Below are 21,915 nucleotides of genomic sequence, written 5' to 3'. Positions count from 1 at the left end.
ACTCTGCCCACCCCTTCCTCCCTCACTGGGCTGTTCCGATTGGTCAACTGTCACTAAACAGTTTATTAATCCTGCCACTGGTATCACATGGCTACAGATAGGATGATTAATGTTATGAGACTCACATATAAGTAGACACCAAATGTGAAGCAGATGACATTTATTGAAAGAGGAAGTGTAATATACACAACCATTGTAACGTACATCAGCAATAATGCAGGCACAGTGAAAAAAAAAAACGAAGCACAGCTAATATTAACCAACGATATATACAAAATTACAATATATACAGAATCAGTTAAGGCACTCTATGATCGAAAAACAAAAAAAAGGCCATGCGTGAAGCACAGGTAAATAGTCTGGAATAGTGTTGGTGTTTGATTTTGAGTTACTTAAATTTGGAAACCCAAATTCGCTCCTCACCACATTTCAATACCCAGACATGTGGACAGGGTAAGGGGGAGTTTATTTAATTGCACTCCACGTCTCAAGAAGCACAACGAGAAGTGCAAATAAGTCATCTGACTATGACCCTGTCCACTTGTGTGGGTGCTAAAGTGCGGTGACAGGCAAACTCTGGTTTCCGAACTTCAATAACCTGAATTTGAACACCATCAGTAGTCTGGAATCACAAAACAGAAATCAGGACCAGGAACCCAGAGAGCAAGGAGCTATAAGAGGCCTAATACCATCTGCAACTCCGGTACTATGGCAGGGAGATTGTCCTTAAATACTGAACGCAGATGTGTCTTGAATGACTGGGTCCAAGATTGAAGAGGGCCACTTGCTGGTAATAAGTAAAAAGCAGTCCAGGCACGTGATACCACTTCCAATTGAAGTAAGGAGTTGCAAATAAGTAGAAAATCTACATAGGGTCTCCGACTGAAGGACAGAAAGTCCAATGTAGTCCCAGCAGAAGATGACAGCCACAGGTGAAGCAGGGAATTGCAGCATTCCTAGTAGTACCAGCAGCACTAGTATTCTGGTGAAGTTGGGCAGAAGCGATAGATGTCATATTAGATTGAGTAGAATCTGTGGAAGTCAACTAGTGAAGCTGGGTAGAAGTGGCAAAAGTCATTGATGAGGCTGGGCAGGAGAAGCAGTAATCATCTGGTGAGGACTGGGCAAGAGACACAGGGCCACAGAAGTCAAACAATGAGGTAGGAAGGAAGCAGAAAGAGAGATCTGGTGATGTTAACTAGGAGTGGAAGAAGTCAACTGGTGAAGCATGAACTACTGATGTCAACATGTGAGGTTGCGTAGAAGAAGGAAAAGTCATCTGGTGAGGTTGGGTAGGAACAGCAGATACCTGGTAATGCTGGACAGGAACAGTAGAAGTCATCTGTAGAGGCTGAACAGCAATCATACTAGTTATCTAGTGAAGCTGAACAGAAGCGGCAGGAGTCATCTATAGAAATTGTAGCTGGGCATAAGGCTGGAGCATAACCAAGTCTGGCTGGCTGGCCGTCTGAAGCCTGGCAGAGCCGAGCTGGCTGGGAAATTGGAACTCAGTAGGGTCTGATTAGGCGTCAGGCTGCAGCTTGGCAGTGTCTGTCTGGGCATCAGACTGGAACATGATAGGGTCTGGTTGGGCATCAGGATGGAACTTGGCAGAGTTTGGCTGAGCACCAGGTTGGAACCCAGAACTGTCTGATTGGACAGAGGGCTTGAACCAGGCACAGTTTGGCTGGGTGGAAGGCTGGAACTCACCAATGTCTGATTGTAGGAAAGGCCAGAACCTGGCAAAGACTGGCTAGGTGGTTGATTGGAACCTAGGAAAGTCTGGTTGGGAGATGGGCTGGAATCCGGCAAACTCTGGCTAGGATGCAGGCTGGAATCTGGCAAAGTCTGGCTGAGAGGTTGTCTGCAACCTGGCAAAGTCTGGCTGGGCAGCAGGCTGGAATTCATCAGGGTCTGGCTGGGCATCAGGTTGGAACCCAGAAAAGTTTGGCTGGAAGGAAGGCTGGAACCAGGTACAGTCTGGCTGGGCGGAAGACTGGAACCCACCAAAGCCTGACTGGAGGAAAGGGTGGAATCTGGCAAAGTCTGCCTGGGAGGCAGGCTGGAATCCGGTAGAGCCTGGCTGGATGGCAAGCTTGAAGCTGGCAAAGTCCAACTGAGTGCCAGGCTGGAACTTGGCAGGGTGTGGTTTGGCATCAGACTGGAACATGGCAAAGTATGGCTGGACGATAAGCAGGATCCTGGCAAAGTCTGGTTGGAAGGCAGGCTGGACACTGGCAAAATCTGGCTGGGTTGCTGGCTGGAACCTGGCAGTGTTTGGTTGGAATCCGTCAGAGTCTGGATAGGTGGCACGCTAGAACCGGGCACAGTATGGGAGAGCGGCAGACCAGAACTCAGTAGAGTCTGGCTGGGCGGTAGGCTGGAATCCAGCAAGGTTTGACTGGGCAGCAGACTGGAACTCAGCAGAGTCTGGCTGGGTGGCTGATTGGAAGTCAGCAGAGTCTGGCTGGGTGGCTGGCTGGAACTCAGCAGAGTCTGGCTGGGTGGCTGGCTGGAACTCAGCAGAGTCTGGCTGGGTGGCTGGCTGGAACTCAGCAGAGTTTGGCTGGGTGGCTGGCTGGAACTCAGCAGAGTCTGGCTGGGTGGCTGGCTGGAACTCAGCAGAGTCTGGCTGGGTGGCTGGCTGGAACTCACCAGAGTCTGGCTGGGTGGCTGGCTGGAACTCAGCAGAGTCTGGCTGGGTGGCTGGCTGGAACTCAGCAGAGTCTGGCTGGGTGGCTGGCTGGAACTCAGCAGAGTCTGGCTGGGTGGCTGGCTGGAACTCAGCAGAGTCTGGCTGGGTGGCTGGCTGGAACTCAGCAGAGTCTGGCTGGGTGGCTGGCTGGAACTCAGCAGAGTCTGGCTGGGTGGCTGGCTGGAACTCAGCAGAGTCTGGCTGGGTGGCTGGCTGGAACTCAGCAGAGTCTGGCTGGGTGGCTGGCTGGAACTCAGCAGAGTCTGGCTGGGTGGCTGGCTGGAACTCACCAGAGTCTGGCTGGGTGGCTGGCTGGAACTCACCAGAGTCTGGCTGGGTGGCTGGCTGGAACTCACCAGAGTCTGGCTGGGTGGCTGGCTGGAACTCACCAGAGTCTGGCTGGGTGGCTGGCTGGAACTCACCAGAGTCTGGCTGGGTGGCTGGCTGGAACTCACCAGAGTCTGGCTGGGTGGCTGGCTGGAACTCACCAGAGTCTGGCTGGGTGGCTGGCTGGAACTCACCAGAGTCTGGCTGGGTGGCTGGCTGGAACTCACCAGAGTCTGGCTGGGTGGCTGGCTGGAACTCACCAGAGTCTGGCTGGGTGGCTGGCTGGAACTCACCAGAGTCTGGCTGGGTGGCTGGCTGGAACTCACCAGAGTCTGGCTGGGCGGCTGGCTGGAACTCACCAGAGTCTGGCTGGGTGGCTGGCTGGAACTCACCAGAGTCTGGCTGGGTGGCTGGCTGGAACTCACCAGAGTCTGGCTGGGTGGCAGGTTGGAACCTTGCAGTGTCTGGTTGAGTGTCAGGCTGGAATCCGGCACAGTCTGGGTGAGAGAAAGACTGGAACTTGGCATTGCCTGGCTGGATGGCTGGCTGGACCGAAGCTTGGACCTGAGCAACAGGCTAAAAATCAGAGACTGGGTAGATGGCAAGCTGGAACTTGGTACAGTCTGGCTGAGTGGCAGGCTGGAACTCAACAGATTTTGGTTTGGCAGCAAGCTGGAACTCAGCAGATTTTGGTTGGACAGCAAGCAGGAATCCGGCAAAGTTTGGCTGGGTGTCAGAGTGGAAACGGGCAGAGTCTGACTGGGTGGTAGGCTGGAACCTTGCACATTCTGGTTCATTGGTAGGCTGGAACTTGGCAGATTCTGGCTCATTGGCAGGCTGGAACTAGGCAGAGTCTGGCTGGGTGGTAAGCTGGAACTTGGCAGAGTTTGGCTAGACTGCAGGCTGGAACTGTGTAGTGTCTGGCTAGACTGCAGGCTGGATATGCTGCTAAATACATGAAGTGAAGACAAGAAAAAAAAACAGTTTACACTCTGATTTCTGAGTAGGTTTGGCAGTTGACATAGCAGGTTAAGTTTGGAGCACAAGATCAAAAGCCAGGAAGCCAAGGAGGTTCAGAGAACAAGCAGAGGCCTAATACCAATAGAAGCTCTGGAACATTTCCAGGAAAAGGTGGAGTCCTAAGCAGTAAGCTCACAGATGTCTTGAATGACTGCTTCCAAAACCGCAGAGAGGCACCTGCAGATGGCAAGTACGAATGCAAGATAGTCCAAGCACAGCGACCGCCCACAGGCAAAGCAGGAAATTGCAGAATCCTAGCTAGTCAATTGTAACCAATTTGTGAGGAAAACCAGTTTAAAGGGTACCCAAACGCAGTACAAAATGTACGTGGTAGGCATATTTGGGGCTTCCTCAGTGTCCCATAAATTGCATGGCATTACAGCTTCGCAACCATGTTGCAGTCCCCCCCTTCCCAAAGCTTTGTCGGACAAGGGAGTCATATGTTCTGTCCACTTCACTGCACCCTCTTCGCTCACATTTCTTAACAGTTGTGAGCAACAGAAGCGGCCGGAAGCATTCTGGATATGTGCAGTTCGTAATCATTTGTAACCATACAGGCCCAGAATGCTTCAGCTGAGGCTCTCCACACAGCATGTCATGGAGCACACATGAAGTGGGCAGGGGGTGTGAACACAGCATGTCAGCACCCTTCAGAGGTGGATGACGGTGCATAGCCCCAACATGGATAAGATGCCAGTGAAGCTCAGGTTCTACACATGTAGACACTAAAGAAGCCTAGGTACGGCCACCTTGTAAATTTTGATTCAGATTGCATGTGTTTTAAATTGTACCTGAGGTAAACTTAAAGGAAATCAGAGCTGTCACATAACGAAGATTTGATACTCACCCGCGGCTGACGAGCTTATGCTGCTGGAGGAAGCTGTGGGTGAGTATCAAATCTTCGTTATGTGAAAGCTCTGGTACACGTTAACATAAAAAAAATACTTGCCAAAGAAGAGGAAAGCCTCTGGATCCTGCAGAGGCTTCCCATATCCTACTGGTACCCACCATTGCTGCGCTCGGACTCCTGTAAGAGCTTGTCAGATTAGTGTTAGCACCCTCTTCTCTTCATGCATGAGCATGGCTGTACTGCACCTGTGCGAGTATGGTTGCGCCTGCGCAAAAACCCGAGCAGCTCCGTGCCACTGCACAAGCATGCAAGTGTAGCACACCCGTGCTCATGCATGAAGGGAAGTACGGTCTTCAAAAGGGTCCTGAGCAGCAGCGGTAGGGGCAAAGAGGACACGGGAAGCCTCTGGAGGATACAGAGGCTTCCCTCAACCTAGGTAAGTATCTGAACGTATGTGGGGGGGGGGGGGGGTTTGGCCGAGAATTCACCTCAGGTCTACTTTAAGACTCAGGCCTGAGGTTTAAAACAAACAGTTGGACACAGGTAAACTTTCAAAAGGCCAGAAATATAATACTAACTGATGAACATTATTCAATTAAAATATTAGATCTGTTTAAATTTGGTGGCAGCTCTAGGAACTTCTTTAATGATGAAACAAAATGACTGATTTAGCAAGATTGAAGGACATAAGTGATTCAGGAACACACGGCTGGATTTAGTCAGAATGATTTTAATATTTGGTGGCAAAAGTTTGCAGTCCTAACTTGGGTTGTATCAGATTGTTTTGAGAACTGCTGACAGGTTTGTTTGGCAGTTGTGGTATTGCAGTGCATACATTGAGAACAATTTTCTTAAAAAAGAAAAAATCTACAACACCCTGATTTTTCCCTGGAACCAAGTACGGTGGATCCTTAGGAAATCAGGATTAAATTGTAACGATTTGTTACTGAATATAGCAATCAATAAATCCATCGGTAATTATCCTAGAGTGGTCAAACCAAGTATTTTTGTTATGCTTTTTCTAGAACTCTGGGACTTCTGTCTGCTTTTTATTTTTTGAGTAGAATACATGTAGAACCTTTCTGTGTTTTATGTCTGTCTCTATAGTCAGAGCTCCACTGTGAGCTGATCTTCCTGCTAACTGCATATTATTCCTCCAGAGAATCCATGAACAAGCCCTGCTGGATGTACAAGACAGAGCCAATAACGTAGCCCACAAAAAGCCTTCACGCCAACTTCAGTACAGAAACGACTACAATTTTACTCACATCTCAGAGTATTCAGAGCTCCAGCTTAGAGATTCCACAGGAGGTAGAGTCAAGCTCTTTGATTTCTCACTGGTGTCGTCCTTTTCCTCCATTTTGTTCTGCATCATCTGATCAATGCTGCTAAACACCTAAAATACCCAAATAACAGGCTGCATTATTGGAGCTTGTAGAAATTAAGCATGGTGCAGTTTAGATAAAATAAACTGTGAAATATACCCATATGTAAGAACAAATTTTGTGTGTGTGTGTGAGAGAGAGAGTATGAGTGTAAGAGTGTGCGAGTGAGTGAGTGCGAGTGAGTTAGTGGGTGTGAGTTAGTGGGTGTGTGAGTGAGTGAGTGAGTGAGTGAGTGAGTGAGTGAGTGTGTGTGTGTGTGTGTGTGTGAGTGTGTGTAAGTGAGTGAGTGAGTGAGTGAGTGAGTGAGTGAGTGAGTGAGTGAGTGAGTGAGTGAGTGAGTGAGTGTGTGTGTGTGTGTGTGTGTGTGTGTGTGTGTGTGTGTGTGTGTGTGTGTGTGTGTGTGTGTGTGTGTGTGTGTGTGTGTGTGAGAGTGAGTGAGAGAGTGAGTGTGTGTGAGAGTGAGAAAGAGATGTTTAGTGGTGTGCAGTGACAAATTACTAAACTAAAAATGAACACTTTTGTCTTTTATTTCTTTACTCATCACAGGTTTCTTCACTGGTAGAACGGCTTCCTTTCCCTCATAGTAAAGAATATGGTGCTTAACTGTAGACAATAGCTATGCCTAACTACAAACATTCCTAATTGGTTACCTGAAATGATCAATTAATGAGTGAGAACTATAGAGCATGTGTATAAGGAAGGCATGGCCTAGGGAGAACAGGAAATGGATGAAACTTCTTCCTTCATACATAAGGATCACCACACCTCTGTATACTGAAAATAAACATAAGTACCATACTTACTTTAGAGAAGCGATGGGAACAGGATGAAAACTGTCTGATTTCCATACTGAAGTCCTCATCATTGGTATCGTCTTCCTCCTCAGTTTCCATATGGTGATATTTTTCAGACCGGGCTAAAGTAATACAAGCACAAAGATCACTTAAAGAGGAACTCCAGTGAAAATAATGTAATAAAAAAAAGTGCTTCATTTTTACAATAATTATGTATAAATCATTTAGTCAGTGTTTGCCCATTGTAAAAGCTTTCCTCTCCCTGATTTACATTCTGACATGTATCACATCGTGACATTTTTACTGCTGGCAGGTGATCTCACTAGAAGTAGCTGCTGCTTGCTTTTTTGGCAGTTGGAAACAGCTGTAAATAGTTATTTCCCACAGTGCAACGAGGTTCACAGACAGGAAACTGCCAGGACCATGGTCCTCACAGTTTCCTGTGGGAGGGGTTTCACCACAATATCAGCCATACAGAACCCCCTGATGGTCCATTTGTGAAAAGTAATAGATTTCTCATGTAAAGGGGGTATCAGCTACTGATTGGGATTAAGTTCAATTCTTGGTCACGGTTTCTCTTTAAGATGGAAGAATATTGTGTGCATTTTTTAAGCAGCAAAAGAAGTGATCAATTGCAACAGAGAACTAATATGGACATCACTCCTAGATAAAATCAAACACAAAATGAAGTATGCAGTGTGAGATTTTCAAAAGATGTATCTCATTCCAGTGTTGTTCTAGAAATCTGGGGCACCCTCCATTAATGAATGTCATATCACCCTTTCAGGCTGTAAGTTCAATGTGACTCTGTGATTCTGGGTTTCGACTGCCCTGCTCATGAACCTATATAAATGACAGTATTATAAGTCCTAACAGAACTGCCCTATTTTCAAGACAGCATCTTGTATTGATTGAGCAAACAACAGCATTATTACATGCTTGCTCATTTCAATGTGCCCTAATTAAGAATAGCTGTAGAAGTAAAAGCTTGGTGCATGTAAAAGGACACCCGAACTGACATGTTACAGGATAAGATAAGCATTAATATGTACAGTTTCATTCCTCTATGGAAGTAGGCTGTGGTTCCTTTTTTTCCACTCACTGAAAGGGCCCTTTTACACTTAATCAGTTGCCATGCGTTAGTGCGCGTTGGTACGCGTTTTTTCCATAGCAGTGCATTGGGAAGAAGATTTCAGTTAAAACGCGTTAAGTGTAAAAGAGGCCATAGGAAAACATGGGCATTACTTTGAAAATCAGTTTTCTTTCCATTTTAACTGAGAGCAACTGATTAAGTGTAAGAGGACCCAAAGGGTTAAGTATTCAGTTATGCAAATGACCATTTCCCTCTAGTCAGACTGTAGTGTAAATCTAACTGATAAATAATTACAGCTATGAGAAAAAAAAAAACCTCTAGCCTGGCAGAAAACAGCTTTTGAATGCATGGGATAGCTTTTAAAAAAAGAAATAGTTCACAGTGGGGCTCTGGTACATTAAAACAATGTTTATGGAACACTAAAAGAATATGTCATTTAGCAGAGGCATTAAAACAATAAACCTACCTTTTTATCTTTTAAACACAATAAAAGTGTAGGATGCCAAAAAGGTCATATTCAGAGTAGAGGGATAATTACAACTGTGTATCGCATCGGTTTATTTTGAGCTCAGGTTTGTTTAAAGCATAAAACCACAACTGACTACAGTTATTCCTAAAAGATTTTCTCCTGGTCCTCTTAGCCTTACTGAGGAAACACATTTTATACATACACAGCAAATTCCACATTCAGGTGGAAATATAGGAACATTTTCTAGACATACATTCATTCAAATTCCATAATCATTAACCACTTCACCTCCCTTGCTACACTTATCTACTCCCCACAAAACTTCATCTGAAACTCAGGGGAGTAGATAGGCGTACTCGTGGTAAACAGTGTGCTGTATGCCCAATAAGTTATCTGATTATGTATATAGGATATCATTTTAACCGTGACAAGTGAGAGAATAGATTTTGTGTTGTTTGACAACTGAGGGCTAAGTCATGTGATTTTTTTTTACCGGAAAACTGAATGAAAAGCAATGAAACTGTTATTTTCATGTACTCTATACCCCTAAATAAATACTTGTAAAAAAAAACAAAAGTGACAGCATTGAAAAGAGAATACATAGTTACCCTAGGGACTTAGCTTTTAAAATATGTATGCCATGAGAGTGTATTACTGTTAATCATGAAGATAAGGGCTTTTAATTACTGATAGAGTACAATGAGAAAACAAAAAACACAAACCAGAAACTAATATATTATCGCCATACATTGTACTAGGAACATTATTTAAATGTTGAGATAACCAGGACAAATTAGCAAATACAATGTGTGGGTTTTACCTATGGTAACATTGTTTATTTGAAAACTATAGTGGATGGAAATTGAGAAATAGTGTATTTTTTCTTTTTTTTCTCATTTTTCCCTTTAAAATGCACAGATAATAACATAATTACTAAAAGCAAATATCACCCTCACAAAGCATAATTTGTGGCAAAAAAAAACAAGATATAGATCATTTACATCTGATGAGTAGCAATAAAGTAATTGGTGAATGAATGGGAGGAGCGCTGAAATGTGAAAATTGCTCTGGTTTTTAAGCAAAAAACCCTGTGGTGCTGAAGTGGTTAATGTGTAGAGTGAGTAACACACCACTCAGACAGAAATGTGATAGGGTTGCCAGGTGTCCGGTTTTAGACCGGACAGTCCGGTTTTTGGCCGCTGTGTCCTGTCCAAAAAGGCATGTTAAACCGGACAATTAAGATGTCCGATTTTATGCCTTTTGCCACTTGCCGCCACCCGTCCGCCAGCGCTGCGCGACCGCTGATTCGCTGCCTGGCTGTCAGTCAAAGGCACAGCCAGCCAGCTTACGCGGCGTAAGTTACGCCAGCTTAAGTACCGCCCCCGAGCCCGCGTTTCCCGACGTTGCTACGGCAACGCCAACGCTGCGTTGCCAACGCACGCATGACGTGCGTCACTCACGTCATTTGCAATGCGATTCTGCATCTGCGAAGGAAGCAAGGTAAGGTCAGGAGTCTGGAGATATGGTGAGTGAGTGACCCATAATTCTCTGGTTGTATTTCCGCTCTTTGTGTGCATTGGCTCCGCTCTATCGCCCCTCCGTATAGTCCAGGCGTGACTTTCAATCTCATTCAATCTCGCCTGAGCCCGCTGCTTACTATACTTTACACTTGAATTCATACTATTGTACAACGCAATTTATACTGTTATACTGTTATATTTGCTCAAAATGTGTACATACATGTATGCGCAGATTTATATTTTAACTTTATGCCTATGTATGTCCACTTTATTGTTCTCAATAAAAAATTTTGGTGGGAAAAAATAAATAAATTTTAAAACTTCCCGCAAGAAATCGACCACTTCACTGTGCAAAAACGCCATAAATGCATTGCATTATTTGCATAGTTTTCCAGTTTTGTAATAGTTTTCTGCTCTGTCTCTTATTATGTGCATTTACTGGTGAAAAGCGGTCTCTTATTATGTGCATTTACTGGTGAAAAGTGGTCTCTTATGTGCATGTACTGGTGAGGACAGTTAGTGACATGGCTATGTACTCTGTAATGTGCTGCAGAAGATGTCAGTGCGATATAAATACTGTAAAAAACATTTTTTAAAAAGCCCATTGCTTAGCCCCACTCTACATAAAAGTGCGCTTCTGACTCCGCCCCTAACTCCACCCCCTGTCCGGTTTTCTCCATCAGCCGACCTGGCAACCCTAAAATGTGATGTATATCTTACTACATTTTCACCAGTCATCTATACCTTTTGATAAGGCTTCTTTCACACTTACTATCAAAATAGCTGGTGTCATCCTCAGATTCTAGTTGCGGGATAAACTCTGCTTTCTGTCTCAATAAGCTGTTCCAGTCTAAGGCACAAAAGAAGGAATGCTGCTTCACCTCATAGGCTCCCCCTGGAAAGGCATTAAAAAAAACAAGAAATTAGAAAACTCAGACCCTCTTGCTATCAATGATTCTTAATGTACACTTGTCACTAATTTACCTTATGAAGCATGGTTTATATAAAGATCAGTTCATATTCAAGTGTATACGGTAGTAGCGTGAGTGAGTGTGTGTGAGTGTGAGTGTGAGTGTGAGTGTGTGTGTGTGTGTGTGTGTGTGTGTGTGTGTGTGTGTGTGTACAGGTGCACAAGGGTTTACTGTTTAGTAAACATTGGTAGTGGCACCCCTTTCAGCTGACTGGCACTTAGATATTTCAGCTTTCAGGACTAAAGTCTCTGAGGCATGGTCTTATTCAGCTAAAACACAATATATTGCCAAGCATAGCTCCGCCCTCTCCATACTGCCTGAATTCCCCGATGTATTTAAATGTAAACAGAAAGTAAAATGAAGGAGTTCACAGCCCAGAATGCTTTGCAGCCATTACATCATATGTGAGTTAACAGAGGCACCAAAATAATTAAATGTGATAACATTTTTAAAACATGGAAGTGGTGGACCTTTACCCACTCCACACGACAGAAAAAAATTTGCAATGTATTTCGCAGGCGTGACCCCTGCTTCATCAGGCAGTCAGATAGGAGCATACAGCAAATTACGTCCAGGTCTGTGCCAAGCGCCTCTGACAGAAAAGTTTGGCACAGACCTGGACGGCATTTGCTGTATGCTCCTGACTGCCTGATGAAGTTTGGGTCATGCCTGCGAAACGCGTTGCAAAATCGTGGAGTGTTTAAAAACATTTCTTTGCTAAACAATTACACGTTTCTTCTGTTGTGTCCTTTGGAGTGGGCAAAGGTCCACCACTACACCTTCCATGTTTTAAAATTGTTATCACATTTTGTTCTATTGGCACCTCGGTTTACTCATATATTGTACAAATCCACCCCAGGAGGAGGGGCAAAACCCCTTTTTCGTCATCCCATCTACAGAGAGCGACTTCTTAATCCTGAGTGGGAACAGGTCTAATGTCTGACAGTGGTTGCTCAAGCGGTAACCCTGGTTTGAGAGTATTACTATACTTACTCTAACACCTTCCCGATATACCAATACATACCGCACTAAATTGGGCTCTCGGTGTCCCTGTCTTTTCTTTCATTACAAGCCATCAGATCACGTTCAGCTTTATCCTCTGATGTCAGGACTGTTTTTTTTTCTCCTCAATAACTGCAGTAGGGAAGCATTATTTTCTCACAGCACTGATGGGCAATAAAAGGCCTCTTTTGTTTCTAGGCATGTTCTACTTTTTTAAATTTGTAACATCTCTGATCAGGTGCCAAACAGAGCTGAGAAGGTTTGGCTACTTCTGCAAAACGTCTGACATTTTTGAAAAGGCATGCATAGAAAATATTTGGAATAAAACAAATCTTATGTCTTCATTCTAACAAATACTCTGCGTTCTGTGTGTGACACTAAACACTGACAGACGCGGAGCGGAGGGAATGTGTTTCATTAGTGAGCTACACTTACTGCTTCAGCTTTCTTAGTGAGAATCTCTCTCAACTAGTGGCAAGCTGCCAAGGCGGTGGCAGAATAAACCTATTCCTGCCTGTAGGTGTCACTGTGGACAAAACTACAGTACTACGGCGCCTGTACTTCATACAAAAACATTTATAGATTTAATTTGTGCCTCTAATAACTTTCAGGGGAAACGAGAGAAGAAATCTCCCATTTCAGTGGCTTTTTATAATTCTCTAGGAACAAAGATTCCCGACTTTACGGTTTCAGAATATAGCCATAAGTGCCTTATTTTATTGCAGTGCTTATGATGAGATATACTTCATCCTTATCAGTAAAGCTGTGATTTAGTACCCCCAGAGGAAAATGAAAATAAAAAGGTGAAAATAATGCAATTAGCTAGAAGCGTTACATAACTGCGACTGCCTATGTCTAGCATGACAAGAATGTGAGCCGATGACAGCTTGTTAAACACAATTATCCTGAGTTATGGGAGATACAGGGGATGGGATGCCAGTGGCATGATGAGCCAGGCTGGAGAAAAGAATGCAATGGCTGAAAATGACTGAGAAACCAGAATCCTGCCAGACAATGCCTGGCTTGACCTTGCTGTGATCTCTGAATATGAGATAGCATGCGGTGATCCAGGCAGAGCCATTACGTAAGTGGATGTCAGGAGAGACAAGGACACAGAAGATATTTGGAAGCACGGAAAGGCAGGCACCTTCTGTGCTGTGTGATCTCTGTTGGCACATTGCTCTTATAAAGTAAATCTAGCCAAAGCTTCTGCACTATGGCAAAAAATTGTAAAATTTAAAATATGTGCAAACATATACAAATAACAAGTACGTTTTTTCCAGAGTAAAATGAGTCATAAATTTCTTTTCTCCTATGTTGCTGTTACTTACAGTAGGTAATAGAGATCTGACAGAAGTGACAGATTTTGGAATAATCCATCTCTTCATAGGGAATACACAGGGATTTATTTATTTTCAAAAGCACTTAGTGAATGGCAGTTGCTCTGTCCAACTGCCCAAAAACTGTGTAGTGGGCCGGGAAGCTGACCAGCATTATTGTATAAATCCTTTTCAGGGAATATCTTTATAAAGAATAAAAGCCTTGCTAAGAATCCCCTATGAAGAGATGGACTAGTCCAAAACCTGTCGCTTCTATCAGATTTCTACTACCTACTGTAAGTGAAAGCAACATAGGAGAAAAGTAATTTATGGCTCATTTTACTCTGGAAAAAAAAAACATACTTCTTATTGGTCTGTGTTTGCACATATTTTAAATTTTACAATTTTTCACCATAGTGCTCCTTTAAGTCTGGAGAAACTAGTAATAGTTTGTTCTTTTTAAGGTTTTTACTGTTGTCCAAGTCCCTTTGTAGATATTATCTTCATAATTCACAACCTTGGTTACAATAAGGGCAGGGAATGAGGATAAGGATGTGATTATAATACATTCAACTAAAACAATTGCGTCTGTAAGGGCTAGTTCACACTGAGAGCACAAATCCTGATCACAATTTTGTAGCAAGAAATGTCACGTTTTTACCACCATTTTCGATTCCCGTTCAATAGAATGAGAAGCACATATATGGAACTCCAATAACTAGCTGGAAACTCATGTATTATTAAAGATGACTCTAAACCTAACAGTTATGACCCATTCCAGTCTGGCTTCAGGAAACACCACAGCACTGAAACTGCCCTCATCCAAATATGCAACCACCTGCTCATGGCAAGAGACAGAGGAGAGTGCTCGATCCTCATACTGCTAGACCTTTCTGCAGCCTTTGACACAGTTGACCATGACATCTTAATAAACAGGCTACAGGAATACTGCGGCATTGATGGCATAGTACTTCAGTGGTTCCAATCCTTCTTGAGTGGCAGAACCCACAAAGTGTCTATGGGGCCCTTCCTGTCCACCCTTGTAACACTTAAGTATGGGGTGCCCCAGGGCTCAATCCTCTCTCCCCTGCTTTTCACGATTTACATGCTACCGTTGGGAAAACTAATCCAAAAACATGGCCTGACATACCACTGCTATGCAGACGACACCCAACTATATCTTTCCTTCAAGCCTGGTGTGACAGACCCAACTCTAACTATAAACGCCTGCTTACGTGAACTACAGCAATGGATGAATGACAACTGGCTGAAACTAAATGCAGACAAAACTGAAGTCCTTCTGATTGACGGGCAGAGCATGATAACAAAACAACTTAACTTGCAGTCTTCACCACTGGGAATAGGAGGCTTGGATCTACGCAGCTCTGATCATGTGCGTAGCCTGGGAGTTCTAATTGATGGGGATTTAAACTTCAGAACTCAAATCTCTGCTGTGGTGAAATCATCCTATTTTCACCTGAAGAACATTGCAAAAATCAAGCACCTCATACCCCCAGAAGATCTGCCAACCTTAGTCCACGCCTTCATCACATCCCGACTGGACTACTGCAATGCTCTCTACACTGGCCTTCCAAAAAAGGTCTTGTACCGCCTACAGCTGATACAGAATACTGCTGCCAGACTGCTAACCAACCAACCCCGTCACTGCCACATAACGCCAGTCCTGCATTCCCTTCACTGGCTACCTATAGAATGGAGGGTCCTATTCAAGATCGGCCTACTGACATTTAAATCCCTGAATAATCTAGGCCCTGGATACATGAAAGATATGTTACAGCTGCGTAGCAATCCCCGCATTCTCAGATCCACAGGTTCTAATAATCTAGTCATACCCAGAGTCCACTTGAAAACTTTTGGTCCCAGAGCCTTCTGTCATGCTGCCCCTACGTTTTGGAACTCCTTACCTCAACAGATCAGGACAGCCCCATCCCTGGACGTGTTTAAATCCAGACTGAAAACCCACATGTTCAGTCTGGCATTTGCAGAAATATAACTTTTGTTGTGTGAATACTTCATCCTACTAATTACTGAATCTGAGAGAGCCTAAGCGCTTTGAGTCCTATGGGAGAAAAGCGCTATAGAAATGTTATTGTATTGTATTATTGTACCTCAAAAAAACTCTAAACTCCTGGAAATAATTTCCTAAGGATCATTTGCCAATTAATTCAAAGCGAAGTATACATATCCTTGATATATAAAAACCAAGAACTTAACACAAGACAACAGCGCATTTAGTTTAAATTAGTTTAGTCTAATTTTGTTAGTTTAGTTTAAATTAGTTCAGTAAGAATATATCACAGGAATATTGGAATCTTGTAATGTATAAGACATTCATAATTATGGGATCATATCTTGAGTATTGGTTATTTTGAATTAGAGTCTTGGATCTATATAGTGATGGTGTAACATAAGTGAACCATGGAGATAGAACAGGGATGCGTCCTCTGGAGTCTCAGTAGGGAGGCTAGTTGATGCCCCCATTCTCCAGAGGTTCTGTTCCTTGGGAAATCTCTATAAACAAGATCTTAACATTACACCATTACAGGATCACTTCACACTAAGGTAGCATAAATTTAAGACATGATTAATATATATATATATATATATATATATATATATATATATATATATATATATATATATATATATATATATATATATATATATATATATATATATAATATTGGGTATAATAAAAGACCAAAGGGAAATTGTCTGATATAGTTTAATTATAATTTTTTGTAACTCAACATTTATGATGTATAATTCAAGCTATGTCATTTACTAAAGGTATTTCTGTTCAAATTTCAACATAACTTTTGTACAGGTTATTTTATATTATTTGTTTAAACAAAGAATGTTATTATGTATAAAGTGTATCTCTGTTTTTTTTTTATACATATGTCATGTCAATGGCATATTTGTTTAAAATTTGAAATTCCAATAAAAAATATTGAAAACAATAGAATGAGAAGCACAAAGCAATCACCCCCAAAATACTGCATGCAAAGAGTTTGCGATTTATGCAAATAGCAAACACTGCAGTGAGAATGATCCAACAGGGATACATTAGTCACAGTGCTTTGCTGATCGCCTTGCGTTCTCTGTGTGTTTAGCTCTTAGGGCTGGTGCACACCAAAACCCGCTAGCAGATCCGCAAAACGCTAGCAGATTTTTAAACGCTTTTTTTTATTTTTCTATGGCGTTTTGCTAGCGTTTTGCGGATTGCTGCTGCGGTTTTCAGTATAGTAGATTTCATATATTGTTACAGTAAAGCTGTTACTGAACAGCTTCTGTAACAAAAACGCCTGCAAAACCGCTCTGAAGTGCCGTTTTTCAGAGCGGTTTGCGTTTTTCCTATACTTAACATTGAGGCAGAAACGCATCCGAAATCCAAAAAATGCCTCACCCAGGCATTTTTCGTTTCCGCAAAACGCCTCCCGCTCTGGTGTGCACCACCCCATTGAGATACATTGACCAAGCAGATCCGCAGCCGCAAGCGGATCTGAAAACGCCCAAAAAGCCGCCCGGTGTGCACCAGCCCTTAGACTGTATATTTAGCGGTTATCAGCAAGTGTGGATCAGGCTGTAAACTGTGCCTGAGCTGTGCTGAGGCTCTGTGATAATAAGTAAATACTGAAGCTTAACCCTTTCTGTGCTCCCAGGGATGTGCAGGATGTGAACCCTTTAGATATTTTCTAGGATTTGCATAAATTGCAACAATTTTTTTTTCCTCTAAAAGGTCATCATGCAGTGGCTTATCTTTAGGAGAGGAAGTCACCCTTAAACCAATATGTTTTTTTATGTATATAATAACTTTAGCCATTCACAAAAACTAGCTTTCCTGCACCATGACTTATATAGATATAAGGGAGACAACATTTTTTAAGCTATGTAAGGATGACAAATCCCATGAGACTTAATTGTGAATGTAAGTTTTCTGGTGTTACTTATAAATAATGCATATGCTGCCTATCTGGAATTTCATAGAGTTGACATTTAGAGGATGGATACATTATAGAAAATACACGGCAGTGGTTCCTACTGGGTATATGTTATTAGAGAATTATATTACATTCTTAGCACGCAGGCTTTCATGCCTTTCTGTTAAGGTTTTAATATGACTTCATTAAAAAGTTACTTCTTTCTAAAAACCTAAAAGAGCATAAAGCACCTGGACCGGACGGCTTCACAAATTTTTATTACAAAACCTTTGCCCCCATACTAGCCCCATATTTAAGTCAAATGTTTAATGAAATAATATCTACAGGCAGGCCTCCTAAAGAATTTTTAGAAGCAAAAATTTCTATTATACCAAAACAGGGAAAAGATGAGGACAACCCAGCAAACTATCGCCCCATTTCGCTTCTCAATGGCGATACTAAACTTTACGCAAAAATTATTGCATCCAGATTGCTCCCAATTTTGCCTTCCATAATCCAACCCGACCAAGTAGGTTTCACCAAGGGAAGACAAACTTGTGACGGAACCAGGAGATTCATAGATCTTCTGCGACACACTGAACTGGAAAGAGTGCCTTCTCTGTATCTCTCTCTGGATGCAGAGAAGGCATTTGACAGAGTCCATTGGGGGTTCCTGGCGGCCACACTCAACAAATTTGGCATAAGAGGTCAAATACAACAAGGCATCATGGCGCTTTACTCATGTCCCTCAGCAAAAGTAGCCTCTGCAGGCTGCACATCTAAGGAATTTAAAATAACAAATGGGACCAGGCAGGGCTGCCCCCTCTCACCACTTATTTTTACATTAATCATGGAAACGCTAGCCACTGCAGTTCGCTCAAACCCGGACATAAAGGGTATCCCCCTAAATGATTACTCGCACAAAATTGGTCTGTTCGCAGACGACACTATCCTCGCAGTTACTGACCCGTTACACTCCCTCCCGCCGCTAATGAAAACCCTAAACAGCTTCTCAAGGGCCTCATACTACAAAATAAACCAAGCCAAATCTTTTATACTAAGCACGAACATTCCAAACCACACAGCACGTATTATTAAAGACCAATACCCCTTTCCCTGGGCCCGGGAATCCATTTCCTACTTAGGAATTAAGCTAACCAAAAAGGCGTCAAATTTATACAAGGCTAATTACATTCCTCTCATACAAAGAACCAAAGAAGAGTTAAAAGCCCTATCAGCACACCAACTCTCCTGGGCTGGGAGAATAATGGCCTTTAAAATGCAGACACTTCCCAAAATTACCTATATATTAAGAGCAGTTAATATCCCGGTGAAGGCCTCTTTCTTTAAAGAAATACAAGCATCCATAGCCCAATACATCTGGCAAGGCAAAAGACAAAGAACAGCGTTTAGCACTCTAACACTTCCAAAGAAACTTGGAGGCTTAGGAGTTCCCTGCATAAGGTCACTATATCATGCCTGCAACCTTGAGATCTCAAAATCCTGGTGGCCCAAAACTGCGGAAACACCCCTGTGGGCAAAAATTGAACAGAATATCGTAAGAGGAGACCTAAGAGATTTCTTAGTAGCTCAATTAATCAAAAGATCACACAAAACACATAGATACCCAACTATTCAGGCAACAGTCAATGCCTGGTGCTACCTTATGAAGCACAACTCGCAGGAAGAAATGGTGTCCCCGAGCACCCCAATAACCATAGCTTCCTTCTTGATAGATAACATAAACCTAAAATTTTGGAAGCATCCAAAGGTCATTGACATACAAAACCTACTTAGCGACGGAAGCTTTAAACCCTTCACACAGCTCCAATCAGAGCTGCAATTACCCTCATCTGAGTTTCTTACCTATACACAACTCAGAGAACTATGGGCCTCAATACAAAAAGACATACCTAACTTCCCAAAAGCCATCTTCCAATTTATGAAAGCCCAAATACCCCTAAAAAAAGGAATTTCCTTATGCTACATGGAAATACTTGGGTCTTCTCAAAATTGCCTTTCTAAGCATGTCAAGTACTGGTCATATGAATTGAAAACAACGATCACCAAGGAAGATATTCAACTAGCCTCCACACACGTTTCTAAATATTCTAGATGCATAACCCACTGGGAAACGTTCCAAAAAATCCTGCTCCACTGGTATACCACCCCAGTACGCTTATCTAAGTATAAAAAAGATCATCCTCAGGATTGTTGGAGAGACTGTGGCTATATAGGCACATTACCTCACATCTTTTGGTTCTGTAGTCCCATCCACAATCTGTGGAGAGAAGTCACAAAACACATCTCATCATCCATTTGGTCCCCCTTCACATTAACGCCTCAACTAGCCTTACTTCATGTGGGATTAGACAAAATCCCCACACCACATAGGCTGGAGATCTCCCAACTCCTGTGTGTAACAAGGCATTTAATCGCAGCTAGCTGGCTAGAGCCCCACCCTCCACAATTCACACAAATCCATGCGCAGGCTACCATAAACATAAATATGGAGAAAAAATTACGACAGATTATAATCTAATCACCAGCTAACGCTGAGCAGTGGATATAAATCCAAGGAACCCCAGCCTCCTAGCAACCTGGCCATTATAGGTATCCAATAGGTCCGCCACCATAACACAAGTAAGAGGAAATGAGTCATTTAAGAAAGATGTTTATCCTGTTTACCTTGAGTACCCTGAGTATTTCACAGTGACTAAATCTGAAGTTCAATTTTAGTCTTTAGCCGTATTGTGTTCTTAACAATGCATGTTTGACTGTATATGTTTACACTGTCATGCCAAATGTCCGTTCTTATGAACTGTTCATAAATTGTACATCTATGCAAATGTGGCAATAAAAAGTTAAAAATTAAAAAAAAAAAAAAAAAAAAGTTACTTCTTTCAGCATTTTTACATTTGGCCATGGTAGGTGTAGTAGTAATAAGTGCCTAACTGTTAAATAATTAGAGGTAGTCTCTGACTTACGAAAAAACCTGAATGGCATGGACATGTGAAATTTGTTAAACAAATGTTTTTTTACAAAAACACCCTTTTTTTTTTAGAAAATCTAATTAAGAATAGTCAATTTTTTTTTTAAACCAGTAAAATTACATTCTGCTGTAGTAAACCGAGGGCACAGGGGGGCAGAGGTGGTTGGGCAGCACAAAGGGTTTGTAGTGGTGGTAGAGACGGTGACACTGAAGGCACAGGGGAACAGAGGTGACACAGAGGGAGACACTAAAGGCATAGGAGACCAGAGGTGACACTGAAGGCACATGGGAACAAAGGTGACAGACGAGCACACTGAAGACAAGGGGACAGAGGTGACACAGAGGGGGACACTAAAGGTGCAAGGAGGCATAGAGAAGGTACAGGAGGCAGAGAGCATATGAGAGAAATAGCCGCCGGGAGACTTGGGAGCAGGATACAGCCGGTATATGGCTCATCATGCTCCTGCACGAATCCTGGCAGCATTAATTACTATTCCCCCTCCAGATCCACGTGGATAGTGAGGGAATTATGTAATCCGGCTTCCAGCTATTGTTGTCGGCCGAATTACAGTAATTTAAAAATAACATCAGCTCTGACCTCTGACGGCGCCAAAGTTACTCACTGTGCGCCGCAATAGCCATAATTCCTATTATGGTCTATGGTGGCGCCGGCTGTGCCCAAATCTCCTGCGCTATAATCCACATGCTCGGGCAGAGATGGCACAGTGTTTCGATTTATGGACACATTCAGGTTTAGAACAAACCTATAGTCCACATATCTAGTTTATTAACCCGGGACTACCTGCAGTTCATTTCTTGATGAAGATCTATGTCATCGCGTCCTACCAATTCAACCTGGATTGAGAATCAAAAACTTAAGGTGCAGCTCTAATAGGCTATTTTACTGCAATTATAATATGAAATAATGTAAAATATGCTATTACAGATCCAATGTACTGCAATCTATTCTTAGACAATAAGTTCACAGAGTGCAGCAGCACAGATGAGCGCTCTGAAACAAGAAGCAGAATATCTGCATGCTGCCTGTTAGGACAGTAACGGTCTACAGCCCCCCACTTAGATATGACATTATTAGCACTAATGCTGAAATGTCAATCAATCTCTGCTTGCGATTTACTCACCAATGCTTCAGCACACGCAGTGAGAGAAGATTCAAACATAAGCTTCCTATCCACTCAATCCTAACCTCTTGTTCTGGTATACAGCAGACTGTGGGACTCTTCCTTGCTGGATATAGTGCAAGCAGGGTTGCTTCTGTCTAATGTATAGCTAGTGGCATAGCTAGAGATCATGGGGCCCCATAGCAAAACTTTCACGGGCCCTCAGATGTAGGCACTTTTAAGCAATACCACCTGCCCCTACCCTATAGATATGAGTTAATTGGGCAATTTACATTTTCAGGTAATTAACACTGCACATAGTTGTTCATGGGCACTACAATAAAGTCAGGGCTCGTTTCCACTATCGCGAATCTGCATGCGTCCAACGCATGCGGATTCGCACATGTAATGCA

The 21,915-nt window shown here is 42.9% G+C and overlaps 1 protein-coding gene across 5 annotated transcripts in view; it reads right to left on the bottom strand.

Moving 5' to 3' along the window:
• Window positions 1–252: 252 nt before the first annotated feature.
• Window positions 253–21,915, bottom strand: part of MAST4 (microtubule associated serine/threonine kinase family member 4) — a 690,505-nt gene continuing 668,842 nt past the window's right edge. For 3 of the 5 annotated variants that reach the window (XM_068250009.1, XM_068250018.1, XM_068250029.1), the window contains 4 exons: window positions 10,926–11,048; window positions 7,081–7,193; window positions 6,161–6,288; window positions 254–3,970 (listed from right to left, as the gene is read on the bottom strand). In XM_068250009.1, coding sequence (XP_068106110.1) covers window positions 1,405–3,970; window positions 6,161–6,288; window positions 7,081–7,193; window positions 10,926–11,048 — 2,930 coding nt within the window. In that variant the 3' untranslated portion in view covers window positions 254–1,404. Of the gene's footprint in view, window positions 3,971–6,160; window positions 6,289–7,080; window positions 7,194–10,925; window positions 11,049–21,915 lie in introns of all 5 variants that reach the window. The other 2 variants (XM_068249995.1, XM_068250005.1) reach the window with 1 other exon arrangement.

The sequence above is a fragment of the Hyperolius riggenbachi genome, chromosome 1, assembly GCF_040937935.1.
Source record: "Hyperolius riggenbachi isolate aHypRig1 chromosome 1, aHypRig1.pri, whole genome shotgun sequence".
In the NCBI taxonomy this organism is placed as follows: domain Eukaryota; kingdom Metazoa; phylum Chordata; class Amphibia; order Anura; family Hyperoliidae; genus Hyperolius; species Hyperolius riggenbachi.
The sequence above is the reverse complement of the archived record's forward strand: the minus strand, read 5'-3'. Positions and strand labels throughout refer to the sequence as shown.